The sequence below is a fragment of the Dasypus novemcinctus genome, chromosome 10 (genome assembly GCF_030445035.2).
Source record: "Dasypus novemcinctus isolate mDasNov1 chromosome 10, mDasNov1.1.hap2, whole genome shotgun sequence".
NCBI lineage: Eukaryota > Metazoa > Chordata > Mammalia > Cingulata > Dasypodidae > Dasypus > Dasypus novemcinctus.
This window is the reverse complement of record NC_080682.1, coordinates 12,571,440-12,593,636: the sequence shown is the minus strand read 5'-3', so window position 1 is coordinate 12,593,636 and position 22,197 is coordinate 12,571,440. Positions and strand designations below refer to the sequence as shown.

Genomic DNA, 22,197 nt, shown 5'->3' with positions numbered 1-22,197 from the left:
GGCCCAGGCCAGGGGGTGACCACGGTTACCCGCCCCCCCCACGGGCACACATGGGGCACAGGCACGGATACGGCAGCCTCTGGGGGGGAAGTGCGCTCCCTGGGCTGAAAGCCAGCCCCTCGGCGCCCCCTTGCATCTGCAGTAGCCCCTGGTGGCCAGAGGCCACCCAGGAGCTCGTTCTGAGGCAGGTGCTTGGAACCCTGGGCCCCGGCCTGCTCTTGGCCATTGTGTGTGTTCGTGTGTGTGACAGGGGCAGCTGGGTGTGGGAGGATGGGGGTTGATGACCTGAAGAGGGTCTCCCAAGAGGTGAAGCAAGGACAGTCACCCCCTCCAGCCTCGCCGTCCCAGGGTCATGTGTTCCAGGGAAGCCTGAACTGCGTGTCTCTTCTACACCCCAGAATACACCCTGCATTATGTCTCTGCAGGCCTGGAGGCTTCCCATCGATCCCGGTACCTCTCTGGGTGGGTCTTGCAACGTTTAGTGGGAGACCTTGGGACTCCCTGGGCCCCACACCCCCAAGTCAGGGCAGCTGAGGCCCCCCTCCGACCACTTGGAAAAGGAGAGGCACCTGTGGACATTCCTGAGCTGTCATGGGACCACCGCCAGGGGACTGGGTTTGGGGATGGGGAACGGGGGGTGGGGAATGGACTGGCCAAAAGACAAGCTAGAGCATTTGGGTGGGGGTGGGGCCAGCTTGACTTTTCTGCCCCTCAAACCACACGAATGCAGCCACGCTCCCTGCTGAACTCACTCAGGGCCTCTCTTCTCCCTGCCACAAACTGCCACACAGGCCTCTTGTTGGCTGCCCTGAGGTCTCCACCCTTGATGGAACCTCCAGCCCGTCCCGGGGCCAAGCAACACTTTGCAGTTACCAGCAAGTTTCGGGCAAGCCAGCAGGTAATAGCAGTGCCTAGGCAGGCAAATGTGAGAAAAGGCCCTTAGCCTACCCCAAGTCGAGGCATGAATCTGCTGCAAACACACAGAGCTGACTCAAGCCAGAGCCTGATGATTTGGTGTTGAAGTTGACCACACAACACCCTTCTGAGAGAGAGGTCTGGGGAAGCAGGGCACAGCGTGTATGGAAGAACTGTTTGGGGCCATTTAGGGCAGGGGACGCAGTCCCACTGACCACAAAAGGCCCCCCTGGAGGTATCACTGTGATGGCATGCCGAGCTTGCAAGGCTACAGTAGAAAGGGGCTGCAAAGGCCTTTTAGCCCAATTCACAGATGAGAAAACTGAAGCCCAGAGAGCAATGACTTGCCTCAGGTATACATAGCCCTGGCAGGATTCAAATTGGGACGGGCTTGTCAGAGTGTAAAGTGGGACACGATCGGAGAGACTCCTTCCTGCAGTGTGCATGGGGCTGGTGCACAGCGTCCCACCCTCAGAGGCCAGGGGTGAGTGCTGGGTCGTTAAGAGATGGCGAGGAGGGTCAGACCAGGCCACATCAAGCCCGAGTGTGTGACCTAGAAAATTCACCTGACGAGGAACAACTTCATGTGGATGACGTCAGCTGACCCTCCCCACCCAGCCCTAACCAAAGCCCCGAGCTCTTCCAGGGAGCTTACGAAGCAGGGCCGGGGGCAGCTGTGGGGTAGGGGAAACAGACCTAGAGTCCAAGTCCAGCCCTGCACCTGCGCCAGCCTCTGTGTCCACTAGGCTTAAAAACAGGGACAGGAGGATTTTGATGCTGGAGTTTTGACTTGGAATTTGATGCTGGAGTCTTGAGCTGGAGCCCTGGGAAGTCAGCTCACAGAGGAAAGAGAAGCAAGCCCCGGGAGAGAGGACCTGAGCGGGGAGAACAACACAGAGGAATGGAAATGGCTCCTTAGACACGGCAGAAACGCCAGGGAGAGAGTCAGAGCCGTTCACCTGATAGTCTACAGCTGACCTTGTGGAGAGAGGCAAAGCCCAGAGAGCCTCATAGTCTACAGCTGACCTCATGGAGAAAACAGAGGCGCTGAGCCCAGAGGAAGCCAGGAAGCCTGCACCCGGGCAGACGTCGGCAGCCATCGTGCTCCAACACGTGAAAATAGACTTTGGTGAGGAAAGTAACTTATGCTTTATGGCCTGGTATCGGTAAGCTCCTACCCCAAATAAATACCCTTTATAAAAGTAAAAATAAAAAACAAACACACAGGAAAGGGCCGAATTTAGTGCCAGGCACGTTGCAGATGATGAAGGAATGTGTGGTCAGGAGTGCTGGGCTCCTTGGTGCTCATCTGGGGCCATCATTTCTTCTGTGGGACCTCTCAGTGCCCCAGGCTATTTATCTGCCAAACGAGGATGATCATCCATGGGGACCGAATGAATTAGTTCAAGGGCTTGGAGTCCCTGGTGTCTGGCATATATTAAGTGCTGATAGCAGGTGTCATTTGGGGAGTAGTGAGGCCAGAGGGTGTGTGTCCCTCGGTCCCTCCCATGTCCCCCGCCACCTCCCGCAGTATTGCAGTTATTTGTTTGCAGTGGCCCCACTGAGGGCCTGACAGTAGGCAGAGCACCTCAGGGGCAGACAGAGCAAGTCTGAGGCGCGGGGCCCTCCAAAGTGTCACCCAGTGTCTCCGGGGTCCTGGGCGAGGCTGGAGCAAGGGCACAGAAGTCGGCGGCAGGGACGGGCAGCTCCGGGGCCCAGACCATCATCCTCCTCTGGCCACCAGCTGATGCAGGATTAACAGTAGGACAGAGAGAGACGGCCACACGCGGGGACGGTGAGGTGTGACACATGAGGACGGGCCCCACCACGTAATAGGGCCGTGCGCCCCCGTCCTGGGCACCCCCAGCCCCCTCGCCATCTTCCATCTGACACCCTGGATATGTCACTTATGTTTGTTTCCCCGCTTGAGGTTCTCGACTCAAGCACCAGGTACCCCAGCACTGGGGCCGGTGCCCAGCGCCTAGGAGTGGCCCTTTACCATTGAGCGAATGAAAGGATCTGGGGTGCTCGGGAGGGGACCCCAATCACAGATGGAGTGGGAAGGGGATGCTGGAGGGGAGGAGGGGGAGGAAAATGGGGATACGAGGGAGGGGGGAAGGCAGCCTGGGCGGAGGCTTTGGGGGGTGGGTCTTGGGGAAAGGTTACTGGCCCCCAGGCCTGCCCCTGGGGACCCTGGCCCAGAAGCTGCTGTGCCCCCCGCCCCCCAGGAAGGGCCCCCACCAGCTGGGCCCACATCTGCACAGGTGGGGAGGGCTGGGGCACCTCCGGATATCTCCTGAGCCCCAACCTGGGTCCAAAGAGGGCCTGCCCACCGCACACGTGACCAATGCACACGGCTAAGAACCCGTCTAGGAGCAAGGCTGGGAAGGCGAGTGTGTCCCAGACTGCGTGGCCGTCGCGTATCGTCCTGCTGCTGGCGTCTGCTCCTGTTAGGCCGGAGCTGGCTACCCCTCTACTGGCCGCCCCCTCAGCTGAGGGCCAAGGGACCCAGAGCAGGGGAGTCCCACGGCCAGGCAGCAGTCACTCCCTCCTGAGGGAGGGAGGCCGGGCCGGGCCCCCGAAATCCCAGGGAGGACTTGAACAATCCTCCCTACAGCGAGCCGGGGGCAGGGGGCCTGTGTGGGGGGAGAGGGAGGCTTCGGGATTTGGGTTTAGTCCCAAGCACGAGGGCGGGCAAGGAAAGGATTTGATTTCATCCCTTCAGATGTCCAAGCCTTGGCCCGAGCCCCAGCGCGCGAGTGGGGGGAGCGCGTGGCAGCCGGGCCTCTACCAACAAAGCCTGCCTTTATTAAATAGAGATCGTGTTACATTCCATTCAAAGAAGGAAATCCGGATGTGGTGAGGGATGTGTCGGGCTGGAGCCCCGAACCCCGGTCCCGCGTGGACGGCGGGGGGTGGGAGAGAGGCCCATGTCTTGCTGGCTCCACGCCGGCCCCTCTTGCAGGGCTGGGTGACCTCGGCCCCCTCGTCTGCGTGCCCCCGCAAGTTGGGAAGAGACCTGGGCATCCTGAGGCCTTCTGGGGGTGGTGGGTGCAGGGCCTCCCGGGAGGGCAGGTGGAGAGGCCCTGACTCATCCTGAGAACGCTTCGGTCGTCCTCAACCACAGCAAGAAGCGGGAGGCGGCGCTGGAGCCCTGCCGGCCCCTCCCAGCCCTGCTGCCCGAGGGCACTTGGGCCAGTAGAGGCCAGCAGGGCAGTCCAACAGGAAGGTCGTCTGGGGAGGGGATGAGGGAAGGCCATAAAGGGGTGCTGGTGGCCCAGGGCTTCGGAACTGGGGGGACACCCCAGAGATCCAGCCACCCCAGGACAGCTCCCTTTCTGAGTGACAAGGCACCTGTAGGCTCCCAGGACCGGAGAGGGGGTGCCGGCTGCCCCAGGTACCCTCTCCTAAAGGCTGAGCCCCCTGGGTATGTCAACGAGCTCCTTGGTCTTTGGTGCTTTCTCGAAAGTCTCCTGGGCAGTTGTCAAACCCAGTGGGTAGGAGAGAGGGGTCACTCCATGAGGTCCAGTTCTGTCTGTCTGTCCATCTTTCCTGGGACAGAAGTTCGGTGCTGGCTCGGCGCTGCCTGCGGGCCTGGGGCAGATGTTGAGCTCCTGGCTCAGGGCTGGCTCCAGGACCCCGTCGTCTTGTCTGTCTGTCCATCCTGGGGCAGGTGTGTGCTCCAATCTGGAGCCGCTCTCAGGCCCGGGCTCTGCCCTAGGCTTCCTGGGGGAAGAAGCCAAGCTTGGCCAGGGACATCTCCTTCCGCAGCCTCATGATCTCCCAGAACATTGGCTCCGCTGCAGGCAGAGAGGGTGTGCAGCTCAGGGACGGCAAGGGCACACGGCCCGGCCCCCGCCCCCGGCTCTGGGCTTCCCAGTACCCCCAGGACGGTGACCTCCGGTTAAGTGGCTGGGCCTGGCGCTCCAGGCCCTTATCTGTAAGTAGCTCTTCGAGGAGATGAGAGCCGGGCGTGAGCACCTTTGCAAACCACTCAGTGCCAAACACGCACAGGCTCCATACCGCACCGGTGACGGAGGCGACAACCACTCCCCACACCCTGGCCCAGGCACACGCTGCCCTGAGCTCAACCCGGAAAGTGCTTTCTACCCCCCTTCGCCCTGGGGTCTCCCAGTGACTCTGGGCAGTGGGCAGGGCCACAGCATCGGCCCCTGCCCCTGGGAGGAGGCAGTCCCCTGGGGCCCCAGTGTGCACTGACTTGACCTTCGAGGCCAAGCTGGGGGGCAACTGGGAGGGTCTCCTTATGCAGAGGCTCAGACTCCAAACTGGCGGTGGAGAGGAGTTGGAGGGGAGCTGAGATACTGAGCAGGAGGGCTAGGCCTTGCACAGTGTGGGGAGGGAGCACGGGCAGACAGGGGACCCTGCTGGCCAGGGGCACGGTGGGAGCAAAGGCCTGGAGCAGGGGCGGGCCTGGGTCCAAGGACCTTGAGGCAGCCCCACCCGTGGGGGGAGGAATTCCAGGGGAGGCCCCACCGTGCTGGGCTCACTCAGTGGTAGGAGAGCTGTCTGCACAGCCCCAGCGGCCAAGGCCTGCGAGGAGAAAGGGCAGCCCCACCCTGCTACGGTGGGGGGTGGGGGGGCGTCAAGATGGCTGAGTGAGCTCTTGGGGGAGGCAGGGCTCACGCTCCTTCGGCAGCTCATCTCTCCGCGGAATTCGGCGCCCAGGAGGCTCACAAGCCCCTTACTAACCCACAGCCACCCCCCTCGCTGGACCCCAATGCAAGGGTCCTCGCCCGGGGCTGGGGGCCGCAGGGCCACCGCAAGAACCGACCTGCCCTTGCTGGCCCCGCCCCCCCAGGCGCGTTCACAGGCGCGCTCCCCACCGCGGCCCGCAGGGGGCGCTCACCGTCCTGCCGCACCAGGCCCTGCTGGATGTAGCGGATGTAGGTGAAGAAGTTGCACACGGCAGTGATCTGTAGGCAGAAGGGACCGGGGACGGGTGTGACCAGCCAGCCCCCCATACCCAGGGCCCCCCACCAAGCCAAGGTGACGGGAAGCCAGAGCTGGTGGCCCCACATTCCCATCAGAGCCAGAAAATGTTCCCTGAGTTGACGGGGCTGGGCAGTGATGGTGGCAGCTGACCTCGCCTCCAGCCCCTGTACCAGATGAGGCAGGCATGCGTGGCCCAGTTTACACGTGGGGGGAAATGCGGCTCTAAGCACCAAGCCAGGAGCCACTCGACCAGGATGCAGAGCTAGCAAGTGGCTGAGCTGGGCGACGGAAGCAGGCAGCTCAAGCCCTGCGCGTGGGCACACATGCTGGTGGCCCTGCCGGCTCTCGGGCCATCTCTAAAGCAGGCGACCCAGAGCTGGCGCAGACCTGAGCCCGGCCACCAGCGCTGTCATACTGTGGAAGGTCCCTGCCAGGACCCCTCAGCAGGACCTGTCTGGCCCACAAACGCCTTCTCTGCACCGCCTGGATAGAAGGGAGGTGTAAACGGCTGGGCCCCCTGGCCTCAGGTGGAGCCAACTCTGTGCTCCAGGCTGCAGCTGGACTTGAGCTGAGGCCATGGCCTTGCTTGGCTCCCCCCTGCCCTGTCCTGCTTCCCTCCCTCCCCTTCAGAGAGTTGAGCAAACACTCAGCCTCGGCTCTGCTTTCCGGGAACCCAATCGAAGACACGGTGGAAGGGGTTGGCGGCTGCACCCACAGCCGGCACTCTGGGAGGAATGTCGGGGGCGGGGGGGCCTGGCTGGGGAGGGCCCTCAAACACGCAGGAGAACTGGGCAGGAGGGCAGAGAGGATGCAGGGGCTTGGCATGCCTGGTAAAGGGGCCAGGCAGGTGCCAAGGCAGGCAGGTGAGGTCAGAGGCCAGAACACAGGGTGCCGCCTGCGGGGGACCTGAAGAGAGGCTGCGGCAGGGCGGGGGTGGGAGGAGCTCGTGTGCCAGGCTAGGGTATTGTCTGGGCTCTCCCCAGGAGAAGTGGGGACCCCACGGGAAGCCCGAGAGCGGGGAGGAGCAGAACATTCTCTCCCTGTTGACTCCAAGCCCTCGGCTCCTGCCTCAGGGACCTCATCCTCCAGCCTCAGACCTTTCTTTCGTCCTGCCCCCTGGCACTGCCCAGCACAGAGGCATACAGGCCTGGGCAAAACAAAGCGCCCAGGCATGCGAATGTCAAGACAGGGCTCTGGCCACAGGGCAGGGGCTGCAGCAAAACGACACACAGTCAGAGGCAGGGCATCCAACGCTGCGTGGGCCCCGGAACCCCACTGACCTCCTCTAAGCCTCGGACTCCCTTTTGGTAAATGAGAGTGCAGTGTGCCGCCGCGAGAATTCACCAGAACACCCTCCAGTGCCCCAGGGGAACTGCCAAGGGCCAGCCTGACGCTAACCACGGCCGCGCCGGCCACCTGCCCTCCCTCTGGACACCTGCTGCCTGGCATTTGGGCCACTTGGGCCACCTTGCCCTGTGTCCCCCGTGAGAAGGCTCCGGTAGGCCTGAAGGCAGGAGAGGGCTCCTCGAGGAGGGCCTGTCCACGTCACACCTGCACCGAGCTCCCCCGTTTTCCAGACACACTCACTTTCCCCTCTTTCTATCCTCCTGACAGTCTAGGAGGGGAGCAGAGGGGTGGGAAGCGTCCCCTGACCCCATCAGGGGAGGGAGGAAGCTGGAATGTCTGGGGGTTCCTTGCCACCCACGGCTGATCACAGGCTTGGGTCAGTCACGCCTTGGGACCTCTCAAAAGCCTCAGCAGCAGCGGGCTGAGCCCAGGAGGCAGGAGCTTTGAGCTTTAACTGAGTCCAGGGGTCACTCCTGCGATTGCCGTGTTTCATGACAGCCTTAGCAACGGGAGAGAGATTCCCCTGATGGCTTTGAAAAAGCAAGCTTCTGCGCTGCGAGGGCACCACATGGCAGGAAACTGGGGGCCGCCTCTAGATGCCGAGAGCAGCTGTGGTCAACATGCAGCGAGGTGGGTGGGGGGCCTCAGTCCTACAACCGCAAGGAACTGAACCACCCCAGGGAGCTGGAAGAGGACCCTGAGCTCCAGAAAGGAGCACAGCCCAGGCGACACCTTGACTGCAGCCTCATGGGACGCGGAGCAGAGGGCCCAGCCAAGCAGAGCCCCTGCTGTGAGACAATAATTGTTTTTTTTTTTTAATGGTCATTTGTTACGCAGCGGTAGGAGACAGCTAGCTCAGCTGTGTGGCCCATGAACGTCTCTGCACCTCGCTGAGCCTGCGTCCTGCTCCACAGATCGAGGTGTCCTTCCAGGCCTGGGGCCCACAGGCCCGGCCCAGGTGGGCCCGGAGGATGACTCACCCTCGCCCGGGAGGATGGCGAGATGTAGTAGTGGCTCTCAGAGTCGCCCAGCCGGATGCGGTGGCGGCAGGCCCGGGCCAGCCCGCTCAGGGCACACGTGCTGGTGGGGGGAAGGCAGAGGCGGTCATGGCGGGGGGGCGGTGGGGGTTCGCCGCTGTCTGGGGCTCGCCCACCCAGCCCAGGCAGGGAGGCCACAGCAGCCAGGAGGGTGCACTGAGGGAGGGGTGGGCAAACAGCTGTGGGATGGGGCTTGGCAGGGAGCCCAGCATGGGGCCAAGGGGGAGGCTGCCCCGGCAGTCGCTGGAATGGGCCTGTTAAAATTATTTTAGTTTTATTTTATTTAATCCTCCCTTCATCCCTACAGACTTAATTAATACAGTATTCGAGATCGCACAACTCCTGGGGTAGACTTTTACGAGCTGGACCCACCTCTGGACCTAATGCCCCGCCGCTGATGGGCAAGACTGTCACCAACCTCAGGCCAGGTGCACTGGAGCCCCAGAAGTGGCCCCCCTCCACTTTACAGGGGGCCTCAGACCTGTCCCTTCGGCCGCCCACCTGCTGGGTCTCAACTGGCCCTGAACGGCCCCCACTCGGCCCCCCGCTCCCAGCTTCTGTTTTCTGTAGGCCCTGCCTCCATGCAGGACACCGGGCTCTCGTCTGTCCTGCTCTCTCCTCCTCACCCCTGCTCGGTTACCAAGTCCCAGGCTAGCTCATGCCAGCCCAGCCTTTTGCCTGGACCCCTCAGCTCCTCCCAATCAGCCCCCTCCAGCTCCAGTGTCTCCCCTTCTCTTCTTACTACAGCTGGGGCACCTCTGAAACCCCATATCTGAAACATCATTTTTCTCTGCTGTCTTCCTTCTGCTTGACAAGTAATTATGGAGAATCCCAAGTAAAAGAAAGCTAAATAGGCTAAATTGGATTTCTTTGCTGCAGGGTTTATCAGAGCCTTTACTGCCTGCAAGTGCACCTATCGTGACCAGGGAGCATGTCTTCCATGATTTCTGAGACGCTGGCCTCACAGGTTCAAGCCCAAACTTCACCCCAGGTTTTTTTTGACACCCCCCACAACCTCATGGGATGCTTCTCACACCTTCCCTCATTCTGTTCCCTGTGTCTGGAAGGCCCTGGCTGCGGCGGCCAACTGCTATCCACTCTTCAAGACCTGGCAAACCGTCTCCTCCGAAATGAGGTTCTCACCCCAGTGCCAGCCCCCTGCAGGCCAGATCTTGGGCTGCCAGGGGACATCATCCCCTACTGCTGCCCTCTGCTCGCCCTGGCCATTCTGTTCCGTCCCTACCCCTGCTCAGTGTGGCTGAGGAGGGAGAGAACAAGATGCCAGGGCCGACGGGTGCTTTATTAGCAGGAGGCAGAGCCGGCTCTGACATCCCTCACGTGTCACCTGGGGCCGAGGGCCCCTTGCAGGAGAGCAGCATAGGGGGTCGTGTGTCAGGCCAGGCAGGAAAAGGAGACCCAGCCCCCAGGGTGCCTAGAGGGCACAGGGGGTCCCTGACCGGAGGAAGGGACTTCTGCCAAAGACACCTCCTTGCCCCACGTGGGACAGCGGCTGTGCCCTCCTGCCAGGTGTCTCCCACTCCTGGGCACCACAGCACTCACCTGCCCTTGCGTCCCACACCAGGACCCCAGGGGGTCTGGCCTGAGACCCTCTGAGGGGCAGGGCGCGGCTCGGGGAGCTTAGCTTACCTGGCGCCGCGGCACTCAACGGCAGCCACCTTCACGGCGGGCAGCGCCTGCGAAGCCACGGGCTCGATGGTGAGCGTGTTGTCCTCCACGGCGGCCCGCACGAGCGCCGAGAGCTGCGCAGACCGGGGCGGCGGGGTGGGGGGTGAGGGCCGGGCGGGGGCGGAGGGGATGTGCCCCCGGCGGGCCGCCCCCGGTCCCGCCTCACCTCCTGCATCGTGAAGTCCAGGCAGGGGCCCACGTCCTCCCGGTACACCCTTTCCAGGAAGGGACAGGTCTTGTCCAAGGTGGGTGATTCCCTCCATGCTTGGAACTCCGCAAACAGGGTCGTGTCCACCTGTGGGGAGGGCGGCCGTCAGGGCGCCAAGGCCCGGCGCAGCAGAGGCAGGCAGAGCCCGAGGAGGGGCCCGGAGGAGGAGGGCGCAGCATGCCAGCAGGTCCCCGGAAGGACCCCCTTTCTGGGCACTACGGGATAACCAGGGCTGGTTTTTTATCTTAAATCCAGAGGTGAGTGAAAGCCAGGCGCCAGGAGATGGGAGCAGGCGGCGGCCCCAGGCTGTGGAGCACGTCGCAGTCTGGTGTGGGCCTGGGTCTTGACTTGAAGACCCCCGTTTGCCTCCTTGCAGAGGAAAAGTCAAAGAGCAGACCCACGGGAAGGCTCAGGTGCACGCAGGTGCACGCAGGTAGATGCAGGCAGGTGCAGGCAGACGCGGCACACACGAGCACATGCGCGCAGACAGGCGGGGACACACCCCGGCGGCCCCTGCTGCCCGCTCCAGGGAGGCGACTCACTGGCCCGCCGCATGCAGTGAGGTGTGGGCGGTGGGGGGAGGGGGGTGGGCCAGGGCGGCCCCTTTCTGGAGCCATTACCTGTCGGGAAAAGGAGAGAGAGGTGGCGGAGGCGGGGGCCGGGGGCGGCTCCCCGCCCGGGAGCTGCCAGGCCGGCTCGTAGGTGAGGTGAACGGCCTTGCTGGGGACCACGCAGAGGAGCAGGGAGAGGAGGGGGGGCAGCCCGGGCTGGGCGGGCCGGGGTCGGCAGGGCAGACAGACAGAGGCACAGAGACAGACAGGAGGAGGGAGGAGAGGTTAGTGTCCCCGGCAGGACGCGGGCGCCTGGGGGAGGGGGCAGTTGGACCCCGCCCCAAATGGGGGAGCAGCAGGCTGTGCCTCGGCATCCCGGACGCCCCGGTGGGCTTGGGGTCAGAGACCCACCTGAATGGCACGCTGTCCCCTGGTGAACGCGCTCAGCACCTTGATCGGGCCAGGACCTCCAATGCCCCCCACCTAGGAAGGGCCACCACCCGCCATAGGCCCTGCTTGTCTCTGAGCCACCGCTAGAGGGCGCCAAGGACCACCGAGTGGGTGGCTGCGGCCGGGCAGCGCGTCCACAGAGGCCCCAAGGGCGGGGGAGCACTGCCGGCTGCTGGGGTCAGCAGGGCCGGGAGGGGATTACCAGCCCCCCAAATGACACACCCCGGAGGCTGATGGCCAAATGCCTCGGCTCACGGGAAGGGAAAGGGTTAGGAACCTGCGCGTCCCGCACTGCCCCGAGACACAGAGGTCCGGGCTCCGGCTGCCCCGGCGCGCGGGCCGGGTCCCTCCGAGCCCACCGACCGTGGGCACTGCCCTCTCCTGGTCTGTGCCCGCCGCCCCTCACCTCCTTGCCCTCCTTGTCCGGGACGAGGGCGTGTCCGGCGACGGGGCATACCACCGGGCAGAGGGCGCTGCTGGTGCTCTTGTGGCGGGAGTGGCCTTTGCGCGGCCCGGCCTTGGTGGGGCTCAGCAGCTGCGGGTGCAGCTCACGGTTGGGGGAGGCCGGGGTGGACGTGATGACCAGCGTCTTCAAGGCTGTCACCTCCGCCTGCAGCATGTCGATCTGACCGGGACGGGACAGCCCGGGGTTGGTGCCGCCGCCCCTAGCAGCGTCCAGCACTTAACTCCGCGCGTCCCCCATTTTACAGACAGGGAAACTGAGGCTTGGAAGAGGAGGCACGACCTGCCCGAGGTTACCCCACTCTGAACCAGGAGCCAGGAACGGCCCAGGCCTCGCGTCTTACGGGTGGGCAAGCAAACAGGTGCAGGGGAGCTACCTGTCCGGCCTCACGTGGCCAGGCTGGGGTTTCTGCTCTGTTGGGGGGCTGGGGGTGGGGAGAAGTGAGAACACCCACAGGATCTCCCAGCCCAAGCAGGACCCCAGGGCGCTGGGCTCCCATCCCAGCTGCTGCGTTTCTGCTGCGTGATCTCAGACACCCTGGCCCCTGTCCTCTCTGGGCCTCAGCGAGGGTTCGATCAGGTACCGGAGGCCAGTGTCCCCTCACCTTGCCCCGCGCCTCCTTCAGCTGCTTTTCTGAGGCCGCCTGCTTCGTGTTGGCTTCTCGCACCATCTTGTGGGCTTCCTGGGAAGAAGGGCAGGCTCTGCGTGAGCAGCCGGGAGTGGACGGACGGACGGATGGCAACCCGGCCCTGGGCTGCACCCCTGCTGGCGGGAGCCTACCTCGAACAGGCTGGCTGTCAGCTCCTCCAGCTCCTGTTCCAGCTGCTCCCGCACCTTGGACAGCCGCTCACATTCCTCGTCCTTCAGTTTCAGTTCCTGGGGGATGTCAAGCCGGCGGCCGTTAGCCCCACTAGGGGTCCCCAGGGCCCCCAAGCCTGGCACGCGACAGACCCAGGCCCACCCGACCAGGTTCACTGCCTGAGTCATCTGAGCTCACGAGCCTCGGGCTGGTCGTGATGCATTTTCCACTTAGCTCAGGGCGTGAAATCGAAACCACCACTGCCAGGCCTTTGGAGCTTGGAACAGCCTTTCCAAGAAGTCAAGATTTTTAAAGGTGGTTTTAGAAATCACAAGAACACGGCCTCTGCTTGCCTTCACTTGCCATGCCCCTGGCACGCAGTGGCCTTGAGGAAGCATCGTCCTCTGCTCTCAGCTGCTCTCTGGGCACCCGGTATGAGCTCCTGCCCCCTCCTCCCCAGCTCCCGCCCCTGCCCTCAGCACCCACCTTCTGGGCCTTGTGCAGTTCCTCCTTCAGGAACTCCGAGCCCTTCTCGCGGATCTCCATGGATGAGCTGCGCAGGCGGGACACGTCCAGCGGGGCAGCCACCGGGCCCTCCTCGCTTTGGGCCTCCTCCCCAGCGGGGGTCTCCGCCAGGGCTCCTGGGGACTCCCCACGGCCTCTGCAGGGGCCCAGGCTCTTCCAGGGGACAGCCGCGAGGGATGGTGGGCGGCCCTCCTCCGGCTGGGGCAGGCTGCGAGTCAAACAAAGGTGTGGCAGTTTGATATTATTGATGATTCCAAAAAGAAATACTGATTACGTTTATGAACTGAGCTGTGCCTCTGGGCATGATACCCTTTGATTGTACTAAATCCAGAGGTTTCACTTTTACTTGATTAAATTAAGATTAGGGCTTTGGTTCCGCCAGGTCAGTTGGCTGTTGAGTCTCCGCCCCCTTGGTGGGCGGAGACACAGAAATTGACAGGGCAGGGGAGAGAGCTGAGTTTTTATGCTGGAGCCCCAGGGCGAGAGCCGAGCTGTTCCCCTGAGAGTTAACAGCTCCCCTCGTGGAGAAAGCAGCTAGGCCTGGAAAAAGACGGGCCCCGGGGAAGAAACTTAAACCAACCTACAGCTGAGATTGGAAAAAGAGGAGCTCACGGAGCCTTAAGGCGGGGAAGGAAGGCTGAGCGGCGCAGACGTTGGCAGCCATCTTGCTCCAGCATTTGGCAACAGACTTTGGTGAGGGAAGTGACTTAGGCTTTATGGCCTTCCGACTGCAAGCTTCTACCCCAAAGAAATATCCTTTTATAAAAGTCAACAGATTTCTGGTACTTTGCATCAGCACCCCTTTGGCTGACTAACACAAAGGGCATCAGCAGATACGGGGTGGGGGCTGGAGGCCTGGGGAGCTGGGCCCAAGGGCCCATGCTGGGCAGCAGCCCTGCCCCCTGGGCTCGGTCTCCCCATCTGCTCAGCAGGGACACCACTGACCCTAACCGGCCCTGTCATGGGGCACAATGGCAGAGCCTGAGGCCTCTTGGGGACAAGGTCAGACTTGTTCATCTTTACCAACCACCCCTCCCAGAAGCCCAGGGCCTCCGATGGTGTTTGTCCAACAAATACAGTAAATGCAGCAAAACCGAGAATCAGACTCTCCACTTCTAATGCAGAAAGTGGGGACAATTCCAGCGGTCCTATCTAGCTGTCACTGAAGGGCTTGGAGATGTGTGTAAAGCTCTGGCACTCCATAAGTGGGAGCCGCCCCCCCTGGACAGTGTTAACGCACACTGTGTGCAAATTATAGCCCCTTCAGGGCGCGCAGGAGGGCTGGCACCCAGCCCCGCGGGCAGGGCTGAGGTGGGGAGATTCCTCCAGGAGCTCAGGCAAGGCAGACCCACTTCCTGCCCCCTGGAACTTGTGGGCTCAGCCAAGCACCCCCCCCCCACCCGCCCCAGGCCTCAGGACCCTCCCTTCCCTCAAGGTAAAGTCTCTGGAGAGGGGGGACCACCAGCCTCTGCCCTCGCCCTCCCCCCTTTCCCCTGCTTCCCCTTCTCCCACCCTTCCTTCTCAGCAGACCCTGAGAGGAAGGGGGAAGGGGAGGGGCAGGGGAGGGCGGGCCCCGCCAGCAGTGGTTTGTGCCAAGACAGCACCTCTGGACTTGCTCGCTCAGCAAAAGCCGGCGGCTCCTGAGCCAGCAGCTTCTGAGCCGCCTCGGCTGACGGGGGTTGGGGGGGCTGCTGAGCTTGGGCTGCTAGCAGTGGGGGAAGTGTTGGGGGGGGCTGCTCAGAGAGGCCTGCATGCACAAGAGGGAGGAGGGACAAGGCCCAGGGGGTGACTGGTTTCAGGACGGCTGGCCCCCAACCCTCCCCAGCCCCTCATTCCACCCCATCCCCAGCCTCCTGATGCTACAACAGTCACCAAGCAGCCCCCCTGAGCCTCAGTTTGCCCCTCGGTAACACAAAAGGACTGGAGACACGGGGGACGCCAGCAACGAGCCCAGTGCCACATGTCTCATGGCTCCGGCCAGCTGTCCGGCTCGGTCTGCCCTGGGCCCTGAGCTTTGCTGCATAAGGTGGGAACCCATCCAAGCGGCCACCCAAGCCAGCCGGGGCTCCTTCCTAACGCCCTGGGTGTTCTGGTCGGCAAGGGGTCCCTGAGGTTTCAGGGGCTGTGGCACCCCCCCCCTCAAAGTGCTGGGCTGGGGGCTGCGCCCAGGGGACTCACGTTGTGCCAGTCTCCACCCAGAGGGCTCTGCCCCTGCAGTCTCGCTTCCAATTCCCAACAGCACTCGTGCTGCTGCCCCATTGCACAGACGAGGGCATTGAGGTCCAGGGAGGGCAAGGATTTGCCCAGGGCCACACGGCCGATGGGGGGACAGCACTGGCACTGGCGGCCAGGTCTGAACCCCCTGCGGCCTCCCACGCAGCCACGGAGGGGTCGGGAGCGGCCGTGGGGTGAACGGTGCAGCCAGCGCATCTTTCTCAGCATCAAGGGCTGCTGGGGCCAGGGAGACTCGGGAGGTTCCTCCGTGGCTGCGGCAGGGAAATCTGACCCAATTCCGGCCCCACCGGGCTTCTCAGGCTCTGCTCGGGCCCAGGAGCATCTTCCCCGGAGGGAGGGCCTGGGACAGGGGAAGCTGCCGCTGACAGCGCAGGCCCGAGAGCCGTGCAAGCCCGGCCCACGCCCGTCTCTGGCCTGGGGTACCCGGGAGCCCCTGGGAATGTTCCTGCAATGTTACTCCCTGACCCGGCGGGTGGGGTTAAAACCTGGCAGGCGGCGCTGTCAGAAGCAAAGGAGAAGTCCCTTTAAACGCAGCGCCTGGCACGCAGGAGCGTTTAATACCCAGCCACGTCTGGCAGAGACGCTCACTGTCCGCGCCCAGGATCCGGGTCCAGCCGCTGAAACCGCAGGCCCCAGGGAGGTGCACCCACCGGCAGTGTGCGGGCCTGGGGCCCACCCCACCAGGTGGGCTGTATGCTTCAAGAGACAACAAGAACTGCAGGCGGGGCTGGGCGTGGGGACCCACGGGGACAGCCCAGGGCGCCGGCAGGATTCCGGGTCTCCAGCCCCCGGCCCCGGCGCCTGCCCCACAGCACGGCTCTCCCCAGCCCTCCCCCCGCCCCGCTGCCCAGAGCAAGGCCGCCTCCCACGTGGACGGAGCTTCTCCCACCCGTGTGGTCTGGGCCGCGGGCCACAGCGAAAGCCTCTGGCTCTCTTGCTGGTCCCACGAGAACGGGCTGGAGGTGTGGCCGGACAGTCCCCATCATTTCCCCAACAGCCCACAGCTCGGGGGCTGGCGCCCTACATTGCAGCTAAAGGAAACAGTGGCCCAAGGAGGCCTGACTGGAGTCTCCCTGACACGCCGTCCTCATACCCCCACCACCGGAAAAGCTCAAAATCCAAATCCTCCAGGCCAGAAGCGTGGGCAGAGCAGGACCACCCCAGAGTCACCTGGCACAGGGGGTGACGGGGGCAGGAAGGGAAGAAGAAGGGTCCACCCTCAACTTGGAGGGAATGTGAATCCACAGACAGACCCCCCACACACACCATCTCCGGGCTGCGAGGCCAGCTCCTGTGATTCCGACATTTGAAGGAGGGACCTCAGGTCCCTCATGTCCAGCCCAAGCCAGAATCCCCGCCCTGCACCCACCTCAGCCTCCCGGGCCCGCCGTCCCAAGACCTGGGTTTGAACCGTGAGGGGGTGGGGGCTGGCTCCACGTCCACGGCCGCTGCCTCCAGACGCAGGGGCCGGCGTCCAGGATGAGCTCGGGAGGCCAGCGTCTCCCGGCCCGCTGCGAGGCAGGAGGAAGCGGAGTCCAGGTCAGAGGTGGGGGGGCAGCCCGCGCCACCCCCCCCCCCCCCCCCATCCTGAAGCTGGCTCCCCGCCGCCTAGAGCCCCTGGGCAGCTCATACCGGAAAGGCCCTCCTGGGCCACTTCCCCAGGAAACACACGGCCAGGGGCGGCGGGGGGGGGGGTGCTGCTCCCGCCATCCTCGCCCACCAGGCCATCTCCAAGGAGGGCCAGCAGGGCTGGTTCCACCCACCAAAGGCGGCAAAATGAGGACGACGCCCGCGCTCGACGGTCCCGGCTCCTCGACGACCCCCAACGGGCCAGGGCCCGCTCCCCAGGCTGCCCCATGGGGGTTCGACCCTTCCCAGCCCCAGCCAGGCCAGCCGGCCGCGAGGTCTTTCTGTGCCCCCGCAGCCCGCCCCCCACACACAGACCAGCACCCAGGATGGCCCTATCGCATCACTGCTGAGCTCCTTGATAAGTTGGGAAAGACCCAAGCCAGGGCAGCCTGGGCACCGCAGGGAGGAGGGGCCCAGGGGGGCACACCCAGAGAGGCTGCAGCGGGTCTCGCCTGCAGAAAGCCCAGCTCCCGGGGGCAGCCTCAGGCTCCACACCCATGGGTGGCCCAGGAAGGCTCCGAGCGGACCGGGCCGGCCAGCAAAGTGGCTGCAGCCTCAGGAAAGGCTCCCCCCTGCCAGGTTCTCGGGCTGCCCTGCAAGGCCTGGGCTCCAGAGAGGGGCCAAGCGTTCGGTCCAAAGCCCCCAGGTACCTCACATCCCCAAGCTCTCGCCACCCCAGCCCACCCCTCCTGGTACCCACAGATGTCGCCCACCGGGTGTGAGCCTCATGACGCCGTCCCAGGGTGACGCTCTCGCCAGCTGGCTGCAACCAAGAGGGAGGCTCCAGGGTGGGGGTGGAGGGCTGGCAGGGACACCAGTGGCAGGGCGGAATCTGAACCCAGAGCCCAGGCCCAGCGCAGCACGTGACCTGCCACCCAGAGGAGTCTGCAGTAGGGGGAAGGGGAGTGGGGACGAACGGTGGCTTCAGAGAAGCCAGGCAGGATGCAGGCCGGGCTTGAGGAAGTTTGGCACAGCTACCCAGTCGCGCGGGGTGAGGGTCAAGTCCAGGCTGCCAGACAAGCCCCAGGGGCCTGGGCAACGAGGGGACCCACAGAGACAAAACACTCCGAAGGGGGAGTCGTGGTAAGGCCGGGGCTGCAGCGGGGGCTAGAGAAAGCTAATGGTTAATTACAGTCACAGACTAAAGGCCGGGCTGAAGGAGGAGGACGGTGGCACCCAGGACAGGCATGAGGAGCAGGGAGGGGGCTTCTAAGGAAGGCAGAGGGGCTGCCGTGGCGTTTGGGAAGTGGCACGTCCCTTTGGCAGCTGAGGAGGAAAAGCCAGGACGGGTGACGATGGTGGGAGGCACCAGCCCCGGGGGAGCAGCCTGCGCCCGGCGAGGGGATGACAGAGGGGCCGAGGGCCAGAGGGAGGTTCCCAGGAGCCTGGGACGCCAGGGTCCCCCATCTGAACAAAAGCACGCCAGGGTGACGGAAGGCGCAGATGGGAGAGGGTGTGTCAAGCGTCACTGAGGTTTGGCCCGGGGTTGGGTCCAGTGAGCTCAGAGCAAGGGAGGGGCAGAGGGACCGGAGGGAGACGGGGCGGGTCTGGGGTCGGCAGCAGCGGCAGGTCCTCGGCAGCAGGAGGTGGCACAGCCCCGTGTGGCCAGCAGGGAGGGCAGATGACCTGGGGCAGGCAGGCCTCTCCCCACCACAACCCAGGCCCGCCGGCCCTGCCCCACGTCTGTCTGCAGCTGCGAGGGCATCCCACCCCGTCTCCCTGGGCCCTGGGAGGCGGGCACCCTTTCACCCTCGGCTGCAGGGCCCAGGGTGCAGGCCTCATGGGCGCCCCAGGCTGCCTGCCTGTTTAGGCCTAGAAGAATCTCTGACATCCCAAGGCCTCAACCCCCCAGCACATAAACAGCAGGCACCTGTCAGGTACCACGCGCCCCACCCAGGTTCCCGCGGCACGTCGCCCTTCTCACTGATTTCGTTTTGGTTCCCGTTTCCCGAGGCCTGTGGGGCACAGATCCTGGGCAGACGCTGGGAGAATCTAGGACAAGCAGGACTCTAACGAGGGTCTCTGAGCCCTGTACCCAAATGTGCCGAATAAGGAACAGCAGAAAAGAAAGCTCCTTCTGTTGTGGGGTGAGTAGGTAGTTAAATCACGGAGGGCTTCCAGGAGGAAGCACCAGCAAGGGTTTCCCAAGCCCTTCCCCACAAAGAGGCCTGACACATAACTTTCAGATGTGTCTCAGAGCCTGGAGTCCCCTGGGACTGGGACTTGGAGGTAGAAGCCCACGGATCGAGGCCCCTGAGTGTAGCCAAGGCCCAGGGCTGGTAAGTGACTTGCTCAAGATCACACAGCTGGCAGACGGCACCTGCAGCCCCAGATGTCCCCAGCACCCTGCCTGCTGCAAAGACACAGAGCCCATCCCTGGAGGCTGGTGATGTCGCACCTCACACCTGGGCAGTCCATCAGGACCTGGCCCTCCCCAGCCCCATCTGTCAGGTGGAGAAACTGAGGCCGAAGGGCTGCGCCAATGTCAGGTGGCCACCAAGGGGCAGAACCCAACCTCTGGCCTCTGCTAACAAGTGCCCAGCACCGTGTTAGAGGCACAAGTCCCAACGCCACCCTTCCCCCGCCACCTCGGAGCAGGCTTGGCACCCTGTGAAATCGTGGGGGGTGGGAAGGGTGCTTTAAAGAGAGACCGGATGCAGGACTCGGGATCTGTGCCCGGGGAACCCCAAAGAAGAGGGGCCACCCGAGCCCCTGCAGAGGTCAGTCAAGCCACGGATGTCAACCCCAGGGAGCAACCTCTCAGGGGTCAACTGGTTAACAGAGCCCAGTGACCCAAGAGAGCGCCCTGGGCTCATTTCACAGACGGGCAAGACAAGCTCCAGGGACACCGTGGCTTAGCCAGGGCCACCGCCTCCTGTGTACACTTCTAAGGACATACCTGCCCAAAGCCATCTTGAGCTACTGGGCAGGGCACGGGGGTCGCAAGAGTCACCTGGGCAGGTGGGACGCTGAGCACGGCCCTCCCAGCTCCTGCTGGGGTCAGCCTGAGCTGTACTCGGTCCCCACATCCTACACCTCCCTACACCCAAGCGAGGGGCCCACAAAAATGCAGGGTTCCAGCGGGGGCAGGGTCTCCAGGGTGATGGTAGTGGGTGGTGGCGAGGGGGCACGACCCTGAGTGTGCTTCGTGCCACTGGAGGGTGGGCTCGGGAGGGACGCTGACATTCTGCCTACGTTACCGCAATTCTAGAAAGAGAGACAGAAGAGGCAGTGGCAATTAAATGCAACACACGATCCCAGAATGGACGGGTCAGGAGGAGGAAATGCCCGAAAGGAGACTGCTGGGACAACCGACAAAACTGGACTACAAGCAGTTAAGCTTTCGATCAGGGGGAAATTTTCCGAACTGGTCGACTATAATTAAGTGGGACTCTAAAGGCCCTGGGGCCAGCCTGGGGACTCCTGCCCCGCCTGGTGAGTCTTTGACCCTGTTCTTAAAGTGACAGCCATCTCTTGGCCCCGCCCAGCCTTCTCTGTCTCTTGGGTCTCGATGCCTCCAGGGAAGAACATGGACTGAATAACTCCCCGCCCCACAACCAGCTCATTTCATCCAAAAGCCCAGAGAAGTGAGGCCACACCCTCAAGGTCACACAGCAACTCAGTGGGCCCAGGCAACACCAGAGGTCACAAGCTTCCGCCAGCTCAGGCCGCTCCTCAAGCACATTTATCCCGAGGCAGGCCTGCCCTCCCCTCCCCCCAGGCACCACGGACCTGCCGCAACCCCTTTCTCCCGGAACTCAGCCTCCTTCCCGGGGGGACACATGCTCTGTGCTTTAACCCTCTCCCTTTAAGAGTCTCCCTCGCCACCTCTCACCTCTTCCGGGAGCCCACTCTCTCAGCACCCCTCTGCCCGGGACGAGACCCCATTGCTCCTCGGACGTCTCAGCTCAAGCTTTTTGCCAGGTGCCTTGGAAAGAAGCGACTCCAGCCTGTACCCGAAAACTCCCCTCCGGGCCGCTGGCCTCCCTGGAGCCTCCTCTCCCTCCTGGGCTGTGGCTGCGGAAGGGACCCTGTCCTAGGGACCACCCATCCGACCTACTTCTTGACAAAATACTCTCCAGCCCACTCCGGCCACTTCTCCAAACCCTGGTGCTTCCAGACCGCAGGGACCGGGATGTGTGTGCCTTTCTGCACTTAAGGGGCAGGGGACCCCACCAGGCCTGCTAGAATTGGGACTCCTGGAGAACCCCCCACGGCTGAATAGCCACGGGCAACGGGGGTCACTGAGGCGGCCCGCAGAGCCCGGGCCGCCCCCTCCAGGCCCCAGGGAGGTGCGCCCACACCTGCGCCGCGCCTGCCGCGGGAGCCCCAGAGCAGGGCTGCCACCAGCTCGCCGCGACCCGGGCGCCCCTTCCCCTCCTGCACTTACTTGCGAGGCTTCCTCCAGCCCGGGAGTCCCTCCTCTTAGCCGTGTACCCCAGACTTACTCTGGCGCACCCCGACCCCCCATCTCACGTGCACTCCTGAGACCGGAGATGCTGGCGCTGTCACCCCGGTTCGGCCTGCTGCCGCATGCTCACACCGCCCCCCCCCCTCGCCAAGGGACCCCCTGTCCCTCCCCGCGGAGCGTCCTTCCAGCGCCCTGGCTGCCTGTCCGCTCGCCGGTCCTTGTGCTTCCACGCGCCCCCGCCCCCCCCCCCCCCCCCGGCGCAGGCAGGTGGGGTGGGGGCGCGCCGACCCCGCGGGGCCCCGCCGGCTCCCAGCCCCAGCGGGGGGCGCGAGCGCGCGCGGACCTACCCGCTCCACATCGCGGCGCCTCGGGGCGCCCGGGCGGGCCTTCCCCGCGCCGCCGCCGCCGCGTCCTCCCGGCGCCGCCCCGCGCCGCGTCCCCGCCGGCAGCCGACCCTGCCCCCGCCGCCGGTCCGTCCTGCCCGCAGCCCGGCTGTCTGGGCCGGCCCGCTCCCCGCCCCGGCCCCCGGCCCTGGGCGGGTCACGTGGCCCTGGGGGGCGGCCCGAGGACACGTGCCCGGCCCCGCCCCTCCGCCGGGCAGATGCGGGAAGCTCACGCGCGCGTCCCGGCCCCAACCCCGCTCCGGCTCGCGGCCCCCGGGGACAGTGAGAGGACCCGGCGTCGGGGGAGGAAGCGGGCTCGGGCGCCTCGCCGCCAGCGCTGCTGTCAGACCCTCAGAGCTGACCCCCCTCCGCGCTTTCTCCGCACCAGCACTGAGAAGCACCGCTGCGCCACCCCTGCTCAAGAACCTGCTGTGGCTCCCGGGCCCTCAAACTCTCCAGTCCTCACACGGATTGTCACTCGCGGCCAGCAGACCCTTCCCACCCCTTCCTCCGGTCCTCCTGCCACCCCTTCCCCGGGCTGCCTGCTCTGCGATTGCTCCTGGCAACATCCTGCCCGGTGGGGAGAAAGGGCAGACCCCAAGACA

General features: G+C 64.3%; 1 protein-coding gene across 7 annotated transcripts in view; it reads right to left on the bottom strand.

The window, feature by feature from the left end:
* Positions 1-3,703: 3,703 nt before the first annotated feature.
* The window catches only part of RAB3IL1 (RAB3A interacting protein like 1), a 56,395-nt gene continuing 37,901 nt past the window's right edge, over positions 3,704-22,197 (bottom strand). The window contains exons 2-11 of one of the 7 annotated variants that reach the window (XM_058305312.2): positions 12,896-13,142; positions 12,391-12,486; positions 12,215-12,292; positions 11,554-11,772; positions 10,767-10,913; positions 10,105-10,233; positions 9,900-10,012; positions 8,196-8,295; positions 5,783-5,849; positions 3,704-4,715 (exon numbers count right to left, since the gene is read on the bottom strand). In XM_058305312.2, coding sequence (XP_058161295.1) covers positions 4,633-4,715; positions 5,783-5,849; positions 8,196-8,295; positions 9,900-10,012; positions 10,105-10,233; positions 10,767-10,913; positions 11,554-11,772; positions 12,215-12,292; positions 12,391-12,486; positions 12,896-13,142 — 1,279 coding nt within the window. In that variant the 3' untranslated portion in view covers positions 3,704-4,632. The other 6 variants (XM_058305315.1, XM_012521380.4, XM_071217980.1 and 3 more) reach the window with 6 other exon arrangements.